The sequence below is a fragment of the Homarus americanus genome, unplaced genomic scaffold (assembly GCF_018991925.1).
Source record: "Homarus americanus isolate GMGI-L3 unplaced genomic scaffold, GMGI_Hamer_2.0 scaffold34360, whole genome shotgun sequence".
Classification (NCBI taxonomy): domain Eukaryota; kingdom Metazoa; phylum Arthropoda; class Malacostraca; order Decapoda; family Nephropidae; genus Homarus; species Homarus americanus.
In genome coordinates this window covers 237,041-261,881 of record NW_024739403.1, presented here as the reverse complement: position 1 = coordinate 261,881, position 24,841 = coordinate 237,041, and the positions used below count along the sequence as shown (strand labels likewise).

General features: G+C 45.7%; 1 protein-coding gene across 2 annotated transcripts in view; it reads left to right on the top strand.

Moving 5' to 3' along the window:
- LOC121874674 (serine/arginine repetitive matrix protein 2-like) overlaps positions 1-24,841 on the top strand; it is a 178,602-nt gene that overhangs the window by 52,171 nt on the left and 101,590 nt on the right. Inside the window, exon 2 of one of the 2 annotated variants that reach the window (XM_042378909.1) lies at positions 22,870-22,902. The exons of the other annotated variant lie outside the window; for it this stretch is intronic. Coding sequence (XP_042234843.1) covers positions 22,870-22,902 — 33 coding nt within the window. The remainder of the gene's footprint in view (positions 1-22,869; positions 22,903-24,841) is intronic. 2 annotated transcript variants of the gene reach the window in all.

Genomic DNA, 24,841 nt, shown 5'->3' with positions numbered 1-24,841 from the left:
CCCCCAACCCTCCTCCTCCCAACCTCCTCCCCAACCTCCTCCTCCTCCCAACCTCCTCTCCCCAACCTCCTCCTCCCCCAACCTCCTCCTCCCAACCTCCTCCTCCCAACCTCCTCCCCCTCCCCAACCTCCTCCTCCCCAACCTCCTCCCCCCAACCCTCCTCCCTCCCCAACCCCCCTACCTCCCTGAGAACACCGGTACCCACAGAGACAACTGACCATTGAACAGGAAAACACACCTCTCACCCCCCTCCTCCTACCTCTCCCTCCTGCTTTACCTCCTCCTACCTCCTCCCTCCCCTTTACCTCCCTCCTCCCCACCTCCCTCCTCCCGCTTTACCTCCTCCCTCTACCTCTACATCCCTCCTCCCATTCACCTCCCTCCCTCTCCCTACCTCCTCCCTCCTCCCCTACCTCCTCCCCACCTCCCTCCCTCCCCTTTACCTCCCTCTCCCTCCCCACCTCCTCCTCCCCCTTTACCTCCTCTCACCTCTACATCCCTCCTCCCCATCTACCTCCCCACCACCTCTCTACCTCCCTCCCACATCCTCCTCCCATCCACCTCCCCATCTACCCTCCTCCCCACCTTCACCTCCTCCCCACCCCACCCCACCCACCTCCCCACCTCCTCCCACCCACCTCCCCACCTCCCCACCCCACCCCCACCCACCTCACCTCCCTACCTCCCCCACCCACCCCCACCTCCCCCCACCCCCACCTCCCCACCCACCTCCCCACCCTCCTCCTCTCCCCACCCACCTCTACTCCCTCCCCACCCCACCCCCCACCCACCTCACCTCCTCTCACCCACCTCCCCACCTCCTCTCAATCCCCACCCCACCACCTCACCTCCCTCACCTCTCATCTAACCCCCCACCTCCCACCCCACCTCTACCTACCTCACCTCCTCCTCCTCTCTACCTACCTCTCTACCTCCCTCCCTCTCTACCCTCTACCTCTCTACCTACCTCTCTACCTCCCTCCCTCTCTACCTACCTACTTGGAGGGCCGGTTTAATATGTGGTCGTGGTCACTTCATCAGAGCTTAAAAAATAACCATAATTAAGTGTTGTTATTGTCCTCCCTGCGTGTGTGTTAGATCACTCAGTTGTTTCCCCTATAAGAGGAAATCTGTATTTACCATCAGGAGGAGGAGGAAGGAGCCCCGTAAAGGTGTTTATCGTCCACGCACACGCATACACACACACACACACACCTCTGATTAGTTTTGCGTGATATGTCAGCGAAATTATTATTATTTATTGGTTTACAAGTGTTGGAGGTGTTATTGGTTTACAAGTGTTGGAGGTGTTATTGGTTTACAAGTGTTGGAGGTGTTATTTGTTTACAAGTGTTGGTGGTGTTATTGGTTTACAAGTGTTGGAGGTGTTATTGGTTTACAAGTGTTGGAGGTGTTATTGGTTTACAAGTGTTGGAGGTGTTATTGGTTTACAAGTGTTGGAGGTGTTATTTTCACCATTATCTCCATCTGGAGGTGCTCGCCAGGCATTTGATGGTGTGTTGGTGGTGCCAGGGTGGTGACACTTCCTGGCACCCTCTACTGTCCACCATCTGTCGATTCCAGTGCCAAGTTCCAGGTGTCAGTAGTTAGTGCCATTTAGTGTCACTTATTTTACATCAACTTCATGATGCCTCGGTCTTGTGCTCTCTCTCTGTGTGTGTGTGTGTGTGTGTGTGTGTGTGTGGTCTTCATGTTATTAGGCACCTATAAGCGCTACACAGAGCGTCTCTCACATGCCGCCAAGATCATTGCCACACAATTCACCACCAGCAGGGAGGAGGAGGGGAGGTAATGACGCCTGAGACAGCTTTTGTACCCCATTGTCTCTTTTGTATTCTTCTCTGTTATTTCCTTTCTTCTAACCTGTTTGTGTCTCCATCGTACTCCAACACTTAGTACCCAACGCCCTACCCAACGCCTGCAGCCCACTGCACCAACACCTCGTACTTCCAACACTTAGAGACTCCAACACCCTTGTATCTAACACCTCGTACTCCAACACTTAGTACTCCAACACCTCGTACTCCAACACCTCGTACTCCAACGCCTCGTACTCCAACGCCTCGTACTCCAACACCTCGTACTCCAACACTTAGTACTCCAACACCCGTCACTCCATACCTCACACACTCCCTCTTTCTAAGACTAACCCAGATCTTTGTTACCTTACCCAACAATTCTGACCTTTCCCCTCTTAGTTGACCATTTTCCAGCCATTTCCAGTACCTCTTTTGAACACTAGCTCTTCCCCAGCCCAGTCCAGCCCTTCACAATCTGCTCAGGGCTTGTTTAACCTTCTTTCGGCCTTCACTGGGCTTACACTGTCTGTCTAGTGTCATTCTGAATCCCTGTATACTCTGTTGCTGTTGTTTTTTAAGTACGTTAAGCTTCGCCCTCTTTTTTTCTTCCTTGTACACAGCTGTTATTTCTGCCATTAGTTTCAGGTAGCCAGACGCCTGCTGCTTGAGCTGTGGGTCCCTTTAGTGCGACAGAAGATGTAGGCGATGGCCCCAGGTGACTCGTCTGTCTCAGACCCTGATCCTCCCTCCCCCTCCCTTCACCCCCATCTCCCACCTCCCAAACCTCCTCCTCCTTAACCTCCCACCTCCCTTAACCCCCTCCTCCTCCAACCCCCTCTCCTCCTCCCTTAACCCTCCTCCCTTAACCCCCTCCTTTGTGTCAGGTCACCTCAGTTCATGACCCTCAGGTGTCTCCTCGTACCTGAAGTATCTCTTGCTGTCTCGGTCGTCTCACAGGTGCCCTCAGGTGTGTGTGTGTGTGGGGGGGGGGGACCAAGATACGGTATAGTCACAGTAATGTTTTGATGCCATTTTGCCGCTAGTTCGATACGAGGGAATCTGAACATAGACGTCTTTAAGAATCCTTCCCCACCCCCCAGCGTCTCCTCACACACATCCATCCAGGTGCTGAGCGATTCCTTAAACATCCGGTAGTTAATGTTTACATGTTGACCTCCAATGTTTATTATGCTTATATCCACATGTTGCAATATGTTTCATTACGACAAAATTCGTTAGTAGAAATATTAACGATCGTAGAATTTCCTGTGTGATAAAATACTCGTGGATGTGATTACGTGAATGTCTACCGGGTATTCCGTTATTAATTTATCTAATTACTCGTTCTAATTAAGGTAGGATTTCCAGGTATAGCCATTTCCATAGAGTAATATTATCATAAAGGTCATGCCTGGACTTTACGTTTAATATCTGACCTAAAACTCATTAAAATTGGTCATCACAAACTGCTATGGAATCCACATCCTTCTTGATCATCACCTCTCTTCTTCAGGAGGTGTGTTGTGGGGGTGAGGAGGCCGTGTAACCTGACACTTCGCTAGGCGTTCATTGCTTCTCAACATTAACCGTATGCCCCCTCCTCCCCTCCCCTCCCCTCCCCATGTTTCTTTATTTCCCCAGTATGAACACAGATGCAGTCATTATTTTATATGAATATTTCACCCCCCCCCCCTTAACCATCTATAGTGTGTTGTGATGTAGGAGTTTGTTTACACTTGGTGGTGTCCAGTGAGGCTGGGACAACAATGAAGGTTGTGGTGAAGTGACGACGCCACAGATGGGAGGCCCTTGTGAAGACTCTTTGTACTGTATGTATTATGAATCTAAGCATTTAGCTATGTATAATTGTAGTTATAATGTGTGTGTGTATGTATGTATGTATGTATGTATGTATGTTGTATGTATGTATGTAGTCGCACCAAATGGATGACTTAAGCTTACAACACAGATACAACCTATTGAAATAACATTATAGAAATACAACTTCATTCTCAAACTTAACTGGATGGAAATGAACGTATCTTGTTTTGAATCTGTAGTTGTGGTGGTAGTGGTATCGGTAGCAACAGTGGTGATGGTGGTAGTGGTAGTAGTAGTGACTGGTAGTGATGATGACAGTGGTAGTGATGATGATAGTGGTAGTGATGATGACAGTGGTAGTGATGATGACAGTGGTAGTGATGATGACAGTGGTAGTGATGATGACAGTGGTAGTGATGATGACAGTGGTAGTGATGACAGTGGTAGCAGTAAGCCTCCTTGTGCCTCTGGGGGACATTTGGACAGTCAGGTCACCACCACACATTTCCATTTCATTGTTTTTTATCTTTATTTGTTACGGTGCCGAGGTGTGTGTGTGTGTGTGTGTGTGTGTGTGTGTGTGTGTGTGTGTGTGTGTGTGTGTGTGTGTGTGTGTGTGTGTGTGTTGTAAGGTTAGAATGTTCACTTTTATTTTCCACTTCCCTTCCCTCTCCCCTCCCTTCCCCTCCCTCCTCCCCTTCCCTCCCCCTCCCTCTCCCCCTCTAGTTCATTTCACTTTTTATTTAACGTTTGTGAGTTTGTGTTTACTACCAGGGTTTACTGTTTGTGTTTACTACCAGGGTTTACTGTTTGTGTTTACTACCAGGGTTTACTGTTTGTCTGCCTCGCTCCTCCCTGTGTTGTTTGTGTGTCAACTGCTGTGTTGTTTGTATTTACTTTGTATTGTTTGTTTACGAGAGGATGACGCGCAGCAAACAACATATGACTTGTATTGAAACATTCTATTTAGCGGACTATATGGAGAGATGAGTCCGTTATATAGAGGGTCCGTTAGATATGAATAGGAGTTCGTTATATAGAGGGTCCGTTAGATATGAATAGGAGTTCGTTATATAGAGAGTCCGTTAGATATGAATAGGAGTCCGTTAGATATGAATAGGAGTTCGTTATATAGACGGTCCGTTAGATATGAATAGGAGTCCGTTAGATATGACTAGGAGTCCGTTATATAGACGGTCCGTCAGATATGAATAGGAGTCCGTTATATAGAGTCCGTTAGATATGAATAGGTGTCCGTTATATAGAGAGTCCGTTAGATATGAATAGGAGTCCGTTAGATATGAATAGGAGTCCGTTATATAGACGGTCCGTTAGATATGAATAGGAGTCCGTTATATAGAGTCCGTTAGATATGAATAGGAGTCCGTTATATAGAGTCCGTTAGATATGAATAGGAGTCCGTTATATAGAGTCCGTTAGATATGAATAGGAGTCCGTTATATAGAGATTTCAATGTATACTGTCATGAATAGGTTGGTGTATAAGCTGCCGTAGTTAGAGCGAGTGAACTACTGTGTTATACTGAGGAATTGTTTCGTGTTTAAGAAAGATATATTGTGTATAAGGGCGTATCTGTATCTATCTATCTATCTATCTATCTATCTATCTATGGTGAATATGAAGGGTTTGTTGGGGATTGCAGACCTGCCTAACACGTCCACACACACACACCACAACCCTGCCGTGTGTGTGTGTGGACCAGTCTTACACCTACACATCCCTGCCATCTGTTAGGTCGTGTGTGTGTCGTCAAATGCTCTACGATGCAAAGAACAAGTATTATTTGTCTCGGGGGGCGGAGGGGGGAGGGGGGCGGAGAGAATATAGTGTGTGGGTGTCTGTCTGTCAGTCTTGTTTATTTCTCTGTCTTTTTGGGTGAATATTTTTTTTTTTTTGTCTGTGTGAAGAAGAAAGAATTTGTTTTAAGTTATTTGTTTGTTGTTATGTGTTTGTTTAGTTAGATATATTTACTTGTTATAGCATCAGAGTATACAGCCGTGGGAGTGTTTATGAGATGATAATAACAGGTACAGAAGAGTCATCAGTAGAGGGGCCAGACACACACACGCGCGCACCAGGTAGGCGGAGTGAGGGGGGGAGTGGCCAGGTGCTCAGGTAATTGGCTCCGTGTTGTTAGTGGGTCATATAAACAAGCTTGTTTAGCCAAGATCATCAACATAACGACCTCCTCTTCTCCCTTGTGACTTTTTTTGTCCTTTTCTAGTGGCCATCTGGACTTGGTCTCTCGTCAACCAGGGGTGTGTGTCGGCTACTGTAGGAGGAGCTGGTCTGTAGGAGGAGGCGCTGGTCTGTAGGAGGAGGAGGAGCTGGTCTGTAGGAGGAGGAGCTGGTCTGTAGGAGGAGGGAGGGCTGGTCTGTGGGAGGAGGGAGCTGGTCTGTAGGGAGGAGGGAGGAGCTAGTCTGTAGGGAGGAGGGAGGAGCTGGTCTGTGGGGAGGAAGAGCTGGTCTGTGGGAGGAGGGAGGGAGCTGGTCTGTAGGAGGGAGGGAGGAGCTGGTCTGTAGGTGGAGGAGGGGAGCTGGTCTGTGGGAGGAGGAGGAGCTGGTCTGTGGGAGGAGCTGGTCTGTTGGAGGAGGGAGGCTGGTCTGTAGGAGGAGGGAGGAGCTGGTCTGTAGGAGGAGGAGGAGCTGTGGTCTGTAGGGAGAGAGCCTGGTCTGTGGGAGGAGGAGGCTGGTCTGTAGGAGGAGGAGGAACTGGTCTGTGGGAGGAGGAGGAAGCTGGTCTGTAGGAGGAGGAGCTGGTCTGTGGGAGGAGGAGGGACCTGGTCTGTGGGAGGAGGAGCTGGTCTGTAGGGAGGAGGAGGAGCTGGTCTGCTGGGAGGAGGAGGAGGAGCTGGTCTGTGGGAGGAGGAGGACCTGGTCTGTAGGGAGGAGGAAGCTGAGATGTGTTTGGGGGAGGAGGAGCTGGTCTGTAGGAGGAGGAGGAGCTAGTCTGTAGGAGGAGGAGGACCTGGTCTGTGGGAGGAGGAGCTGGTCTGTAGGAGGAGGAGCTAGTCTGTGGGAGGAGGAGCTGGTCTGTAGGAGGAGGAGCTGGTCTGTAGGAGGAGGAGCTGGTCTGTGGGAGGAGGAGCTGGTCTGTAGGAGGAGGAGCTGGTCTGTGGGAGGAGGAGCTGGTCTGCAGGTGAAGAAACTGGCTTTTGCTTCACCTTATTATAGAAACTGTCCACATTGTTATGCTGTATTGGGATATACTGTATGTTAAAGAGAGATGTACTGTGTGTGGGAAGCTGGATATTGATACGGGATAATTATAAGAACATAAGAAAATAAGGAGTCTGCAATAGGCCGGTTGGCCTGTGCATGGCAGCTCCTGTCGAGAGTTACTACCACTCTCTATCATCCATGAATCTATCTAGCCTCCTTTTGAAACTTTCCAGAGTTCCAGCACTTACTACAAAGTTGCTAAGCTTGTTCCACTCGTCCACCACCCTATTTGTGAACCAGTTTCTTCCTATCTCCCTCCTAAACCTAAACTTATCCAACTTGAATCCGTTGTTCCGAGTCCTATCCTGCTCGGATATTATAAGAACTTTATCTATATCCCCTTTATTGATTCCTTTCACCCACTTAAATATTTCTATCATATCTCCCCGCACTCTTCGTCTTTCTAGGGAATGCAAGTTAAGTTTCTTTAACCTATCCTGATATGGAAGGTTTCTAAGTCCCGGAATCATTTTTGTCATTCTTCGCTGCACCGACTCGAGTGAATTGATATCCATTCTATAATAGGGGCACCAGAACTGAACCGCATAATCGAGGTGCGGCCTGACTAGCGCAAGATATAGTTGCAATAAGACCTCTGCACTCTTGTTACTTACACTGCTAGATATAAAACCCAGTACTCTGTTTGCCTTATTACACTGCTAGATATAAAACCCAATACTCTGTTTGCCTTATTACACTGCTAGATATAAAACCCAATACTCTGTTTGCCTTATTACACTGCTAGATATAAAACCCAATACTCTGTTTGCCTTATTACACTGCTAGATATAAAACCCAATACTCTTGTTTGCCTTAATGTCGCTGTTATTAACCAAACTATACACGGGGAGCTGGGCATAGTTAGGCTGTTGTTAGCATAAGGGGATAATTACGTGGTGGTGGTCATGACTGAGTATTTACCATTGTTAAGCACCACATCAGCTGACTGTACTTGTTGTTGTTGTGTTAGCGTCGTGTTGAGTCGTGGTGGTTGTTGTTTTTGTCTGGTGCTTGGTGCTTAATATTCAACGCCACTAGTTACCTGCTCCGTCAGCCACCACTATAGGTAAAGATTATACTTGTTCACCATCAACACCACCTGCTGGGTTGACTCACCACCACTCTTACTGCCCCACCATCACCACCACCAGTTAGACTCTAGAATGACACACACTCCACCACTCACACTCCACACACACTCAGTAACTTCATTAACATTATTATTAACCCACAAGTGTACACATAGATGTTATTGATAAGTTATAACTCAATCAAGAATATGAGTGAAGATTTATATTCATGTCTTTTAATTAACCTGAGAAACAACACAGGTGCAGGTACAAATTACAGGTACACAAATACAGGTACAGTGTCTTCTATCCATCTACAGTAACAGAGGAAACACACACACACACACACACTACTGAGGGCCTCGAGGATCGGCTGTAGGGTGTAAGACCTATAAGTGGCACTGAATGTCATCTACGGTGCCAACTTAACACTATACTTTACTTTTGAGGGTAATGGCTTCCGGCAGCGCTTGTCCCAGGTTTTTTTTTTTATAGTACATCGTGACACTTGACAGCACTATATGACGGCGGTATTTATGACAGCAGGTGTGTGGCTCCCTAGGGTACGGTATGACAGTTGGTTTTTGATTGGGTACTATGACAGCTGGCATTAAGTAGATCATAATGACAGCTGACATATTACAGGGCATTATGACTTGACTTTTTGTGAAGCATTATAACACCTGGAATATTCGACTCACTGTGACAGCTGGTATTATAGGGAGGCATTATGACAGCTGGCATTATGGACCCACTATGACAACTGACATATAAGGTACTGGTAGGTGGTATAATAATAACCTTGGTACTCGTGGCTGTCAACGCGAGTGAGGTGTTCCTGTCGCCTCTTAACGACCACTTAGGATGATGTTATGCAGGAAGTGAAGCCTCTGTTTACAGGGGAGTGTCGCTGCTGACGGTGTAGGGATCTGTGGGTGTGTGTGACCTGGTGGTGTGCTGAGTGGTGTGTGTGTCGTATGCGTGAGTGGTGTGTGTGTGTGTGTGTGTGTGTGTGTGTGTGTGTGTGTGTGTGTGTGTGTGTGTGTGTGTGTGTGTGTGTGACGTAATAAGAATATAATGTGTAGCAGGGACCCCACTTGCTATTCACCCCTTTATAATGTCTTAATACCACGACAACAGCAGAGGGGGGGTTACCACTACCCTCTTCCTGCCATTACCACTTAAGTAATTTTCTGCACCACTATTAATTCTTCAATGCAGTTCCTCCTCTTACACCATTTCTACTACTAGCTCATCTACCACTACTACCACCACCATCACTACCACCACTATCACTACCACCACTATTATTACCACCACTGTTACTACCACCACCACTATTACTACCACTACCACTATTACTACCACTACCACTATTACTACCACCACCATTACTACCACCATCATTACTACCACCACCATTACTACTACCACCATTACTACTACCACCATTACTACCAGCATCACCACCACCATTACTACCACCATCATTACCACCACCATGAAATCTTAAACCTTTGAGTAAAATGTTAGAATTAAATCGTTCTCCTTGAAGTATTAAATCATCGTCCTTGAAAAATTAAACCATCGTCATCAAAAGGTTAAACCACTGTGGTCTAAGATACTCATGTACTGAAAGGGAATTGTACTTACAGAAATGTACCCGATAGCCTTCACTATCCCAGACATGTACTGAGTAGCCTTCACACCCTCTAGACATGTACTCAGTAGCCTTCACACCCCCTAGACATGTACTCAGTAGCCTTCACACCCATACACCAGCGTAGAAGTACTGGCTTATGACTAATAATCAACACAGCCACTTAACAGCCATTGGTAAAGACAGATGAGCTCGACCAATATATCAAGGTGAAACACTATACAGGGAACCGTGTTAAGAGTGTGTGTCTAATTGAATGTTTATTTGACCAGAAGAATTGAGATACGAAGCGGAGTAAAAAAAAAAAAAAACATTAATATTTGACTTAGGAATCATTTTGAGTGTTGGAGCTCTCTGAATAAGTTAGTGTGGTTAGAGGTGTTTTGATTCAAGTACATTGGTGGATTGGTTTGTAAGTGTGGATGAGTGGACAGTGTGGTGTAGGTGTTTGTTGAAGGGGTCACCACAGGCCAGGGTTGAAGTAGTGTCTGGTGGTGGTGACCCGTGTATAACAAGGCCTTGCTCAACCCGCCCACTCACTGTTGTTATTAGAGAGGTTTGTGTGTGCATGTGTGTGTGTGTGTGTGTGTGTGTGTGTGTGTGTGTGTGTGTGTAAGGATTGATAGTGTAAATATTTAGTTCGTGTTTGCAGTTCATCAGTGTCAAAGGTGTTGTCTCGTCAAGTCCTGGTGGCGAGAAGTAATGCAGGACTCGGGAGGTGTGAGGCCCCAGTGCTGCTCTTCCTTCAGTAATTATATATTTCTAGAGGTTGATCAATTGTTTTCCATATCAGTTGGTAAAGGAGGAGGTGTTGGTGTTGAAGGGTGTGAGGGTGGCGTTGGTGTTGATGGGGGGGGTGGGCGGCGTTGGTGGTGAGGGTGTGGGCGGCGTTGGTGTTGATGGGGGGTGTGGGCGGCGTTGGTGTTGAGGGGGTGTGGGCGGCAGCGTTGGTGTTGAGGGGGTGTGGGCGGCGTTGGTGTTTGAGGGGGTAGTAGTAGGAGGTGTGCCAGTCATCGTAGTGGAGGTATAGGTATCCTCCTGGGGCGTGATGCCTGAGGGAGAGGTCAAGTGTGTGGATAGAGGAGCCCCCCATCCACTCCTTCCCCACCCCGCCACCAACACCTGACTCCACACCAAAGGCTCACTTCAGCCTGACCTTACACCTCAGCCTGACCTTACACCTCAGCCTCTCTGGGGAGTCTCACTATACCCCCCTTGAGTATTTGGGGAGCCTCACTACACGTCGAGACTATCACCATGTCGGCGGCGGCGGGGGAGGGGGGGGGGCGGTGCTGGTGTATACTGAGCAAGATGGAGTTGTTGAGGACATGTGAGCCAGACCTGTAGTAGTAGCAGGTGGTCAGTGTTGGCTGGCTGTGTATACTGACTCCACCATCCACAACACTCGTAGCTTAATACTGGGTTGGTAACTACAACAACACAGTGAGATAGATAAAGGTTGTTGATTTATTTCAAGCTTATTATTGGGGGGTAGCGGTAGGCTTGTGGAGGGGTGTAGACAGGCTTGTGGAGGGGTGTAGACAGGCTTGTGGAGGGGTGTAGACAGGCTTGTGGAAGGGGATAGGCAGGCTTGTGAAGGGGGGTAAGCAGGCTTGTGAAGGGGGGTAAGCAGGCTTGTGAAGGGGGGTAGACAGGCTTGTGGAGGAGGTGAACAGGTTTGTCGGGAGGGTAGACAGGCTTGTGGAGGGGGGTAGACAGGTTTGTGGAGGGGTAAACAAAGGTAGACAAGGTTGAACAGGTTGGTACAAGGTAAGAAGTGAGGGGTATAAAGGTTGGCCCGGGGAGAGAGGGGGAGGAAGGGAGGGAGGGATCCGTCAGTGTGGCTCCTGGCTGTGTGGTGTACCTCTGCTCCTCTCCTCCTCGTTGCCTCACACATTATAAGTCCTATTATACACCTGTGGTTGATAGGTAAGTGTCGTCGTTAATGATGTACTGTGTTTAGTTTTCTTAGCATTCAGGTGAGATCAAAGTTTATAAAGTGAAGCAAAAATACAAGTTTGTGGTATTATGTGTGTTAATATTTAATAATTTGTGTAGGTAATTCTCCCTAAATATCCATGGTTCATTGACATTGTGATATGATATGACCATAAGGTTCGTTCACCTTGTGTAATGCTGATTAGTTATTTACCACATGAACGGCTGCTACGTTCTGAATGCGATAATACAATTGGGTATGAACCAGGAACGTATAAACAACATTACCACCTTATTTACCAACACTAATACATCACCTAACTTAATCCAACCTAACCTAACCTAGCCTAACCTCACCTAGCCTAACCTCACCTAGCCTAACCTAACCTAATCAACCCAACCTAACCTAACCTAGCCTAACCTAACTCACCTAGCTAACCTAACACAACCAGCCTAACCTAACCTCCACTAGCCTAGCCTAACACTCCACCTGCCTAACCTAACTAACCTAATCCTTCAACACAACCTGGCCTAACTTCTTCAACACTCATGGCCTAGCCTAACCTCACCTAGCCTAACCTAACCTCACCTAGCCTAACCTAACCTTAAAACAAATACCACTTATCTTATTAAAAAAGTGCTGGATGGATGAACGTATTACACTGAGTGCCTCGATCTGTTAGTCACTCTGTTCATTACGTAACACTTTGTTCAGTATGAGTAATCTGACGTGGGTGTTATACTGTAGCGGGTGTCGACAGTGTAATTTTCTGTTTGTTTTGGTATTGTTAGAAGAAAGGTGTGAGTAGTGTGATGGCTGGTGTGTCAGGTGTCATACAGTCAGTGTGTGTGTCATGGCGGGGGTAGTGTGATGGCTAGTGTGTCAGGTGTCATAAAGTCAGTGTGTGTGTGTGTCATGGCAGGGTAGTGTGATGGCTGGTGTGTCATGTGTCCTTTGGTCAGTGTGTGTGTCATGGCGGGGGGTTGTGCTTGTGATGGCTGATGTGTCCAGGTGTCATACAGTCAGTGTGTGTGTGTCATGGCAGGGGGGTAGTGTGATGGCTGGTGTGTCATGTGTCCATACAGTCAGTGTGTGTGTGTCATAGCGGGGATAGTGTGATGGCTGGTGTGTCATGTGTCATACAGTCAGTGTGTGTGTGTGTCATGGCAGGGAGGTAGTGTGATGGCTGGTGTGTCAGGTGTCTTCTGATCAGTGTGTGTGTCATGGCGGGGGTAGTGTGATGGCTGGTGTGTCAGGTGTCATAAGAGTCGGTGTGTGTGTGTGTCATGGCAGGGGTAGTGTGATGGCTGGTGTGTGTGTCATACAGTCAGTGTGTGTGTGTCATGTGGGGGTTGTGTGATGGCTGATGTGTCCAGGTGTCATACAGTCGAATGTGTGTGTCATGGCAGGGGGTAGTGTGATGGCTGCAAAGGTGTGTGTCATGTGTCATACAGTCAGTGTGTGTGTGTCATGGCAGGGGATAGTGTGATGGCTAGTGTGTCATGTGTCATACAGTCAGTGTGTGTGTCATGGCAGAGTGGCGTGGCTGGTGTGTCATGTGTCCTACAGTCAGTGTGTGTGTCTGGCGGGGTTGTGTGATGGCTGGTGTGTCAGGTGTCATACAGTCAGTGTGTGTCATGGCAGGGTAGTGTGATGGCTGGTGTGTCAGGTGTCATACAGTCAGTGTGTGTGTCATGGCGGGGTTAGTGTGATGGCTGGTGTGTCATGTGCCATACAGTCAGTGTGTGTGTGTGTCATGGCGGGGGTAGTGTGATGGCTGGTGTGTCATACGGTCAGTGTGTGTGTATGTGTGTCATAGCGGGGAGTAGTGTGATGGCTGGTGTGTCAGGTGTCATACAGTCAGTGTGTGTGTGTGTGTCATGGCGGGGTTAGTGTGATGGCTGGTGTGTCATGTGCCATACAGTCAGTGTGTGTGTGTGTCATGGCGGGGGTAGTGTGATGGCTGGTGTGTCATGTGTCATACAGTCAGTGTGTTACAACGAGGGTAATCATCCTACTTCACACAAATCGATAACCATCTGGTGGCCTGACACTAATTGCCTGTGTTGACAAAATACAGTGTCAGTGTTGTCAGGTGTGTTGTGGTGATGTTGTCAGGTGTGTGATGGTCATGTCAGGTGTGTGATGGTGATGTTGTCAGGTGTGTGGTGGTGATGTCAGGTGTGTGATGGTAATGTTGTCAGGTGTGTGATGGTGGTGATGTCAGGTGTGTGGTGGTGAGGTTGTCAGGTGTGTGATGGTGATGTTGTCAGGTGTGTGATGGTGATGTTGTCAGGTGTGTGGTGGTGATGTTGTCAGGTGTGTGATGGTGGTGATGTCTGGTGTGTGGTGGTGAGGTTGTCAGGTGTGTGGTAATAATGCCAGGTGTGTGATAATAATGTCAGCTGTGTGGTAATACTGACTGACAACCTCGCACACCATGACAACATTATTAGCTCATTTGCATACTGATAATTAATTCAGATTAAATGCCTGGGTAAGGAGAGTGAGTGGTACCGTTAGATACACTCGTCTCTTGGCCCGAGTTCAATCCCTGGCCATAACCCGAGCAGTTCCCATGACAGACCTGGTCAGATAGTGGGATTAAACCTCGACTTAAATGACCTCACAGCCTGGGGAGGGAGGAGGTAGTACAATAGATTACCATTAAGTAACCCTAAAATTGAGGCCAGGTAACATCAAGGTCATTGGCACCATTACCTGTGCACCTGTTTAATTACGTGTTACCTGTGCACCTATTTAATTACGTGTTACCTGTGCACCTGTTTAATTACGTTACCTGTGCACCTGTTTAATTACGTGTTACCTGTGCACCTGTTTAATTACGTGTTACCTGTGCACCTGTTTAATTACGTGTTACCTGTGCATCTGCTTAATTACGTGTTACCTATGCATCTGTTTAATTACTTAGACAATCTTAATATATTGGGTATATACTGTATAATAACCTCTTCTAAACTGTTATTACTTATAGCACTAATATTTCACAACACACACACACACACACAACACACACACACACACATATATATACGCCATTTTGTTATGTCAGTGAGTGTTGTACCGTAATTTATGTTGACGTGTTTACTTGTCAGGTACTATAATTATAGCAAGGTTTATGTGCCCTATGGTATGTGTACCTTCTTGTGTGTACCCCGTGTGTGTGTGTACCCCGTGTGTGTGTGTACCCCGTGTTGAGTGTCTATCCTATCTTATGTGTATCTATAACCATATAATACAATACATTAATACTTTTACACACATCGGTATACCCCAGTTAAGAGTTGGCACGAAGGTACACATATTTGGTTATAAGACTGATGAATATACAACCAGGGAGGGAAAGGCCTTTTGTCTTGAGTTACGAGTGTGTGGTGAGGACCTCCAGTAATACCGGGAAGGGGGGGGGTGTAGCCGTGACAGCCAGCAGGGGGAGGAGGCCGTTTAGTACACGCTGAGGTACTGGCTGGTGTGGTGGTGGTGAAAGTGTTGGGTGAGCGAGACTGTTGTGCCAAGGTTGAATTAGTTTGCATTTGGTTAAGTTGGGTCGTGGTGAAAGTTGCTCTCTCGTCGCGGTGTTATCTTTGTCCCGTCAACAGGAGAGCATGGCCAGGGCTGATGTATTATAGTCATCCTTCAAATCCACTTAACACTCATCCTCTTTGTCCCCCGTCAGCTGGCTAGCCGTTCGGAAAGTACTGGTCGTATACAGACTCCTGAATGTGCCCGACCATGTGCCATTGTTGGTCCAGCTTGGACTTGAGGAGCTCGCAATTAGTGTTCACACAACACCTGCTGGCAAGTTCCCCTGAGTTCATAACTCTTATTAAAAAAAGGTTACTTCTGACAGATTTTATGAGGTGGACGCTCTTTAAGCTTGAGACTGTGACCTCTGGTGGAGTGGCCGCCAGATAGTGCACACCTGACCAGGTAGTGCCCGTGGTGGCGTTGATACACTTGGCATCATCCCTTTATCCCATTGTCCATTTGTTATCGTATCTCCGTCATACCAGTGCCACCGCTCTGTGATGGTGCCACACCTGACACAGAGGCTCAGGATGGACACATGGGATTACCTTTAGAGCTTTAGTAAGCTGGTGACAGGTGGAGGCGGCCGAGCCTCACTCTACCGGGATTACCGCCACTGCCCGCTGCTGCCTAACACACTACCACCGACCCAGAAGCCCACAGCCACGGTCCTCTAAATATAACAAATATATGCAATTATAACTCCTTTGTGTATGTATTTATGTATGTATGTATATATGTATGTATGTATGTATGTATGTATGTATGTATGTATGTATGTATGAATATGTACAGTATGTATGTATGTAAGTTAGGTGAGGTCTTAAACATGTTCAGTTTTTATTTATGCTTTCACAATACGGGTTTAGGCTGAGCTCTACCAACCCTGATGTTCACAACTACAAGTCAGACGTAGTGGAGATCATGTACTGGTGTGCATGGGAGTAAACATTAGACTTTGTGTGTGTGTGGATACAGCCGGTCGGTCAAACAGCTGTACACACATAAAGTAAAAGAATAATGGCAACTATAAAGTGTCCAGGAGCCTTGATAACATACACCATCTGTCTACCTTATCTCCTCTATAAATGCCACACTATTAAAAGGATGGTGATGGTAATAGTGTCATGATAGTGAGAGAGATACAGGATAATGAGGGTAATATAAGCAATGGTGGTGATGAAGAGGATTTTTTTTTTTTCACCAGAATGTTTGATATGTCAGTGGTGGGTGGGTGTTTTTTTTCACAGGTGGTCCCATGCAGGTGTATTGTGGGGGCGACCATTAGTGTGTATAAGAAGGTTGACGGTAGGATGAGTGTTGCCATGCCACAAGTGTATTGACCCGGCAGTGTACAGGAAGACTTAAAAATAAAGAACGTGAAAGAAATTATGTTTGTCAGTTCCCAAAGTTGAGGTGCACACGTGGGGGTAAATATTAGTGACACACACACACACACAGGACACTCACCCTGGACAGTGGTTGGGTCTACGACTGAAGGTTTGACTTGATCTCTTGATGAGTCAGTGATTGAGTTTCTGCCTGATCCTTTGACCGGCTCCTGTGATTAAACCTCTTTCAGGGCGTGTGTGTGTGTGTGTGTGTGTGTGTGTGTGTGTGTGTGTTTGCTTGTTTGTTTGTTTGTTTGTTTGTTTTCGTCGCCGCCAGCAGGTCCAGCGGCTAGTAATTACCTACATGTAAGATATAAGTCTTATTTACACTTATACACGTGGAACCGTAGTTGTTTATATTTCAAGTTGAGTTATATATATTATACCTTACATCGTGTCCTCATAGATCACACAGTATATATACCAACACACATGTTAAAGGTCACGGGATACACACAGGTGCGGGTAATAAGTGGGCTGGGAGGTGAGTGTGAGGAGCGGGTCACGTGATACACACAGGTGCGGGTAATAAGTGGGCTGGGAGGTGAGTGTGAGGAGCGGGTCACGTGATACACACAGGTGCAGGAATGTAAGTGGGCTGGGAGGTGAGTGTGAGGAGGCAGGTCAGGATACACACAGGTGCAGCGGGTAATAAGTGGGCTGGGAGGTGAGTGAGCCAGGTCGTGATACACACAGGTGCAGGTAATAGAAGTGGGCAGGAGGTGGGTGTGAGAGCGGGTCACGTGATACACACAGGTGCGGGTAATAAGTGGGCTGGGAGGTGAGTGTGAGGAGGTCACGTGATACACACAGGTGCTTGGGTAATAAGTGGGCTGGGAGGTGAGGTGAGGAGCGGGTCACGTGATACACACAGGTGCAGGTAATAAGTGGGCTGGGAGGTGAGTGTGAGGAGGGTCACGTGATACACACAGGTGGGTAATAAGTGGGCTGGTCACGTGATACCTCACAGGGTGATGGGCTGGGAGGGTGAGGGGCGGGTCACGTGATGCACACAGGTGCGGGTGTATTAGAGTGGGCTGGGGAGGTGGTGTGAGGAGCAGGTCACACAGTGCAGTGGGCTGGGGTAATAAGTGGGCTGGGAGGTGAGTAGATGTGAGGCGGGTCTGGGACACACCTGTTGTTTGTTTACTTCAGTACCCTCACCGCCACCATGGTATTTATTATTCTATAGTTCGCCGAGAAATATAGTTGAGCAAATTTATATAATATTGTTGTTTGATCATAACCGTTTGTTTTGATCAAGATGTATTTTCCTTGTTAGGTTAAGGTCCTACATTGACATCTCTCACACAATCCCTGGGACCCATTCCTCCCTATTCTGGGATATCCCAGGGCCCTGCCCTTTAGCCGCCTTCCTTCTCAGGGCCTCCTTTCTGCGTCGCCGTCCAGCCAGGCCATCGGCGAGTCTTTATCAGCGGTGGCGTCAGGAGCCAGCGCCCATGGTGTGTAGTCAGGGAGGGGGCGGCGGGTGTGAAAGTGGCAGTCATGATAAGTGTGGAGGTGTGGTGGAGGACGTGACTCACTGTTGGGACCCGTCCAACTGATGCTGCCCCAAGCCTTCGGGGGCGTGTGGCACTACTGGCACCTGGTTGGCGTGGCACTGGTTGGCGTGTGGCACTACTGGTTGGCGTGGCACTACTGGTTTGGCGTGTGGCACTACTGGTTGGCGTGTTAGCACTGGTTGGCGTGGCACTACTGGTTGGCGTGTGGCACTACTGGTTGGCGTGTGGCACTACTGGTTGGCGTGTGGCACTACTGGTTGGCGTGGGCTACTGCTGGTTGGCGTGTGGCACTACTGGCGTCATGCTGTGGCACTACTGGTTGGCGTGTGGCACTACTTGGTGGGTGTGACACTACTGATTGGCGTGCGACTCTATACATTGGCGCGTGGCACTACTGATTGGTGTATGACATACACTAATCTGTGGCCCTACTGATTGGCGCGTGACATTATTGAATGGCTTGTGGCACTATTGTTGTAACTCCTCATAATACCTGTAACTCCATCCTCTCTGAAAACAAACGAAAGATCAATTAAAGTGTATTAAGCCTGGTGACATATGTATCCTTCTGAGCAGAGGACGGATAAAATGTAAGACGGCAAACTTTCACCACGACCTTTGACCTTCTCACCTGTTTACCCAACATTCGCCTCTCCATTCACTTCTCTACATTAACACAAACACCTCCACCACACACACACATCCATCCTCCCGTCACCTGATGTTTATCACTAATTCTTTTATATACTTCAATTCCATTTTCACCTGAGTCGCTTCCCAGTATTTAGTAGAAAAATTACATGGCCGGAAATACAGGTAATCACAGAAACATTAACCTTATTAACCCAGGAGTCAAGGTCACGGCATTTAAAAGGGCCTCGTTGACCAGTGTGTCTGTGTCTGTCTTTCTGTCTGTGTCTATATGTCACCCTAGTTTTTTCCAAGGTGAAGGTGGCAGCTGGTGTTGTGTGAGTGTGAAGAAAAATTAGCTGCATTTAACTAAGGTAAACACACAGTCGTATTTGTTACTGAAGATGTCTAAACATTAGGTGAGGTGCTGAGTGGGTGAGGTAAAGAGGAGGGGAGGGGTAGGTGAGGAAAGGTGGCGGGTAGGTGAAGTGTAGAGGAGGGGAGGTGCTGGGAGAGTGAGGTAGAGGGGAGGTACTAGGAGGATGAGGTAGAAGAGGGGAGGTGCTGGGGGAGTGAGGTGAGGGGAAGGGAGGTACAAGGAGGGTGAGGTGTAGAAGAGGGAGGTGCTCAGGGAGGATCAGGTGTGGAGGAGGGATGTACTGGAGGGGAGGGGGGAGGGGAGGTACACAGTAGGAGGAGGAGGGGGGGTGTCGGGTATGTAGGAAGAAGATGCCGGGGAATGCGAGGAAGACTTGGATTATTATTCTGAAGGACAGAGTGTGTGTGAGTCATCGCTGAGGGCTGGCATCACACCTGTGTTCTTCAAGAGGCGGCGACACCATTCAGAGGAAACTCCTACTCAGCCACCATCTGTGAGACCTTACCAGCTGCGGTGAAGTCATGGAAACATTGATTTATACGAGAACTTACCATATTAACTCAGTCATATACATTGTACGATATCTTGGTTTATTAGGTCTTCAGGGATCATTAGTTTGTGCACGAGTTTACGATTTTTAAGTAAGAAAATATATAATTGTACGATACCTTTTGACGGTTTAATGTTGCTCTTACGAGGAAAATTTACTGAGATTTTATTATTTTCAGGTAATTACTTGTACCATTTTTAATTTTTTTAGGGAATTCAGACCATGAGTATATGAACATGCACATGACATTAAAAATATTCTAGGCGATAAACATAAATTTTAGGTGACAAAATTACCTTATAAATTTTAGGTCATGAACATACCTGTCAAGCATTTGTTTTTCATTAAAATTGGTGGATGAAACACGTGGGTGGACGGATGGTCGGAGGTCATCACACTAAAACACACCCAATACATTTAGCCTGGAGGCGAGGGGGGGGGGTGCCTGGCTATATCAAGAGCTAAAGCTGGAAATATCTCTCGTGGTGCTGGTGACGTGTAAGGCTGGGGCAGGGAGGGAGGGTGAGGCAGCTGCTGATTGCCATTACCTGTCCTTATTAAAGCAGGCTACAGGTAAGGTGACGGTCTATGTGGCTGTGTTACTGTAAGTGATATATATATATATATATATATATATATATATATATATATATATATATATATATATATATATATATATATATATATATATATATATATATATATATATATATATATATATATATATATATATATATATATATATATATATATATATATATATATATATATATATATATATATTTCAGGGTTGTTATGATTTAAATCACATGATTTAAATCGATTAAAATCAGAGTAAAAAAATCATGATTTAAATCCAAATGATTTTTTGCTAATAATGTTTTCTCTTTTTATTCTACAAGATTGAAAAGTATATGCAAAGCAGCAGGTTAATAACATTATTTGGATTTACATAATTATGTACTGTACTATAGTCTGTTCTCTCCAGTTTTGCGAAACTTTGATCATATCATAAGGTCTCATTATTAATGTATATTTTTACATGAAATATATTGTTAACTAAGATAATAAATACTATTGAAATTCAGAAATCATCACATCCCAGGATCTTTGTATAGAAGAGCAGGAGGAACAATGCTAGTAATGCCATCAGACACACGATGGAACACAGTGACAGATTCTATTGAATCTTGTTTAAAGAACTGGGAGACCCTTGTCAAAGTGTGCAAAGAAAATAATGAAGACATTGATAAGAAAATTTAAAGGAAAGTTAATGATAAGGCATTAAAAAGAACTGCAGAAGACTATTTAGAGAGACTTAAGCCTATTGCTGTGGCATTGGACTGTGTCCAGAGAGAACATACCCTGTTAAGTGATGCTGTAGAAATCTGGGTCAAACTGAAAACTGACATTAACGAGTATTTAACAGATAAGAAGGATATGGATAATTTTGAAAAAATAATCAAAGTAGCATTGACACCTGCCCATTTTCTAGCTAATGTGATAGATCCCAAGGTATCAGGGCAGACATCTGACTCCTGAGCAGCGAGACATTGCAGGACAGTATGTGTGCGAGTCTCTTCCACATTTCCTTTCAACATTAATGTCCTTCCATGGAAGAAGTGCACCATTTAAAGAGGTCTATTTTGGTAAAGATGATGTAAAATCTCTCTCACCCCTTGCTTGGTGGCAGTATTTTGCCAATGATATGACAGAAAATGTAATGGATGTTCCTAGGCAATTATTTACAGCTGTTGCATCATCAGCAGGGGTTGAGAGAATTTTTTCCACATATGGATTTGTACACTCAAAGGTAAGAAATCGCCTAGGACAGGAAAAGGCATCTAAGCTTGTCACAGTACATAAGCATTTCAATGTTCAACTAAGCTAATTTAAATGTTTTGAACTATTTTTGTTGTTTTAAGAATGAGAATATTGTGTTGACTTGAAGTTATTACCGGTAATTCTTAATACACTATAATCTTACATGTGTAAGAAAGTAAACTTGTTACCAGTCTTTTTTTTTTTACAACATGAGAATATTATTCTGTTGACTTGAAGAAGTTAAGTTATTAATTTTTTAAACACTGTAATCCTATAAGAGGATTTATGTTAAATTTCATTATTACGTTTGGATTTGTGCACTCAAATGTAAGATATGTTACCAGTTTTCTTTTATTTTACAAAAAGAATATTATTGTGTTAAATTCCATTGGTACATCTACTGCATAAATATCTTAATGCCAATTTTCTGTTTATTATCCTGAATAAGTTATGATTGAAAAATACTGTTTTTATGGTTTAAAAATACTATTTTAATGCAATTAGTAAAAAAATCGATTTAAATCAAATAAATCGATTTTTTATTTTATTTTTAAAAATCATGATTTCTTCCAACCCTGATTATATATATATATATATATATATATATATATATATATATATATATATATATATATATATATATATATATATATATATATATATATATATATATATATATATATATATATATATACATATATATATATATATATATATATATATATATATATATATATATATATATATATATATATATATATATATATATATATATATATATATATATATATATATATATATATATATATATATATACATACCTGTCTGGGTTGTTGATGATTGCTGTGTCTGTCTGTCTCTTCTCTGTCTGTCTGTCTGTCTGTCTGTCTGTCTGTCTGTCTCTTCTGTGTCTGTCTCCCTCAAAGTTTGGAATACATCCCACTAGCCGTCACACATCAAAACCACATGACCTTTCCTCACTAAATAACAAGCACACGTGTGGGGGCGGCCAGTATAGGTGGTGTGGAAATAGCTTGTTTGAATTAGATCGTCACAGATTAGGAGTTACCTGTTAATGGGCGTAATACCTGTCGGCAGATCGACTCACCTGTGTAAACCAAATGAAGGGGAAAAACTATATTGATCTGCCAAGTATAACAAGTATTTGTGGTGTGTGGTTCGGGGTGCAGGTGTGAGGCAAGAGGTGTGTTCAGGTGTGTGAGTGTGTTAAGGGATTAGATGTGTGGGTGTTACCTGTTACTATGAAACAGGTGCGTCGAGTGTTGTTTACCATCAGCTGGGAAGATGCTCCGAGAAAGTAAACAAATAAACTATAGTATTTACCCGTTGTCATGGTTACCTCAGGTCACAGATGCCACTATACACTACACACGATGTTGCAGTGTGTGTTTACCAATCTATGTTTACCTGTGTGGTGACGCCTCAAATATTGTTTTTTTCTCCCCCAGGTATGTATGAGGTTGGCGCCCCTTACGAGTGACGTAAGTGTGACGTGAGGTCTTTCGAGGTCACGTGATGCTTTGTGGATTTCCTATTAGGGTTTAATTGAAGACTGAGATAAATATACATTAGAGTGAATAAGTACTCAAGGGTATATTACTCACTGGGCTAGTTCACTGTACTCATTGAGGATGGCATCGTACTCAAGGGGTTAAGGTATATTACTCACTGGGCTAGTTCACTGTACTCATTGAGGATGGCATCGTACTCAAGGGGTTAAGGTATATTACTCACTGGGCTAGTTCACTGTACTCATTGAGGATGGCATCGCACTCAAGGGGTTAAGGTATATTACTCACTGGGCTAGTTCACTGTACTCATTGAGGATGGCATCGTACTCAAGGGGTTAAGGTATATTACTCACTGGGCTAGTTCACTGTACTCATTGAGGATGGCATCGTACTCAAGGGGTTAAGGTATATTACTCACTGGGCTAGTTCTCTGTACTCATTGAGGATGGCATCGTACTCAAGGGGTTAAACAGGACGGTAAAACAAAACAACAGAGTACCTCCTTCCGATTAGAGTCAACTTCAACATAGAATACGTACTTGGTGGCCTACCTAGTATGAGTACATGGTCGAGTCCAAGGGGCGGGGCGGGGTGAGGGGGGGGGTAGAGGGGGGGGGTCCTGTGATAGTGTTGAGTGGGTGAGACAGACCAGACCACCCCCGGCATGTGGCTCTCACTTCCTGTTGGTGTTGGCGCCTCCTCCTGGCTCCTCCTCCCATGTTATGTTCCAGACCCGACCCGACGTTCAGGTTTGTGTTGTTGTTGTAATAATTCAGTGTTACATTTTTAACATCATTTTGTTATCTGTCCCTTGTGGTCAGTAAGATAAAGTAAACAAATGACTTCCCAATTTTATTTTTTAAGGGGCAGAAAATAGATCATATATCTGCCTTTGAAATGACTAATGTATCCGGTTAAAAGAAGTTATACCGGACAAAATTACAGTATAATAAATCCTACTGAAGTTATTGGTGTGGGTGGTAAGGTGTGTGAGCGAGGGTGGTGAAGTGTGTGAGAGGCTCGTAGTGCACACACACACACACACACACACACACACACTTACTATACACAATTAGGATAGAAAATGACAAATCTCTGAAGGATAAATAAATTATGAAACAATTAAATAAAACTAAACAATGGGATGGGACTCGAGGTGACTGACGTGTGAATGATTGTTTTCCGGGCGTCTTGTTGAGGGGTGAGGGGAGGTACGCAGGTGTGACGTGCGGCAGCGAATGGAATGAAGGGAAGGGGATAATATTGGGTTCTGATTGGCTCACTGACATGTATAAGGAGGCAGTGAGGGAGTGGCTGGTGATGAAGAGGTGTAATAGTTTTATGGTCACCTGTTAGGACTGTCAGGTTTCCATGCGAGGTCATTAATTAAAGGTAATACCGAGGATATTGTCACTGGTGGCAGGTACACTGTGTGGGTGTTGCCCTCCCTGGAGACAAGGAGGTTAAGTGTCATTAAAAGTAGCCAAGTTATTTTGGTCTCATTTTGAAATGATCCCAAAATCTCAAGGTGTTCAAGGCTCTGTGTTGCCGTGGGGGTGGTGAAGGCTCTGTGTTGCCGTGGGGGTGGTGAAGGCTCTGTGTTGCCGTGGGGTGGATGAAGGCCTGCCGTGGGGGTGATGGCTGGCTCTGGGTTGCCGTGGGGGTGGTGAAGGCTCTGTTGCCGTGGGGGTGGTGAAAGCTCTGTGTTGCCGGAGGGTGGTGAAGGCCTGTGTTGCCGTGGGGGATGAAGGCTCTATGTTGCCGTGGAGGGTGATGAAGGCCCAGTTGCCGTGGAGGTGGTGAAGGCCTGTGTTGCCGTGGGGTGGTGAAGGCTCTGGGTTGCCGGGAGGAAGGCCCAGGTTGCCGTGGGGTGGTGAAGGCCCTGGTTGCCGGAGGGTGGTGAAGGCTC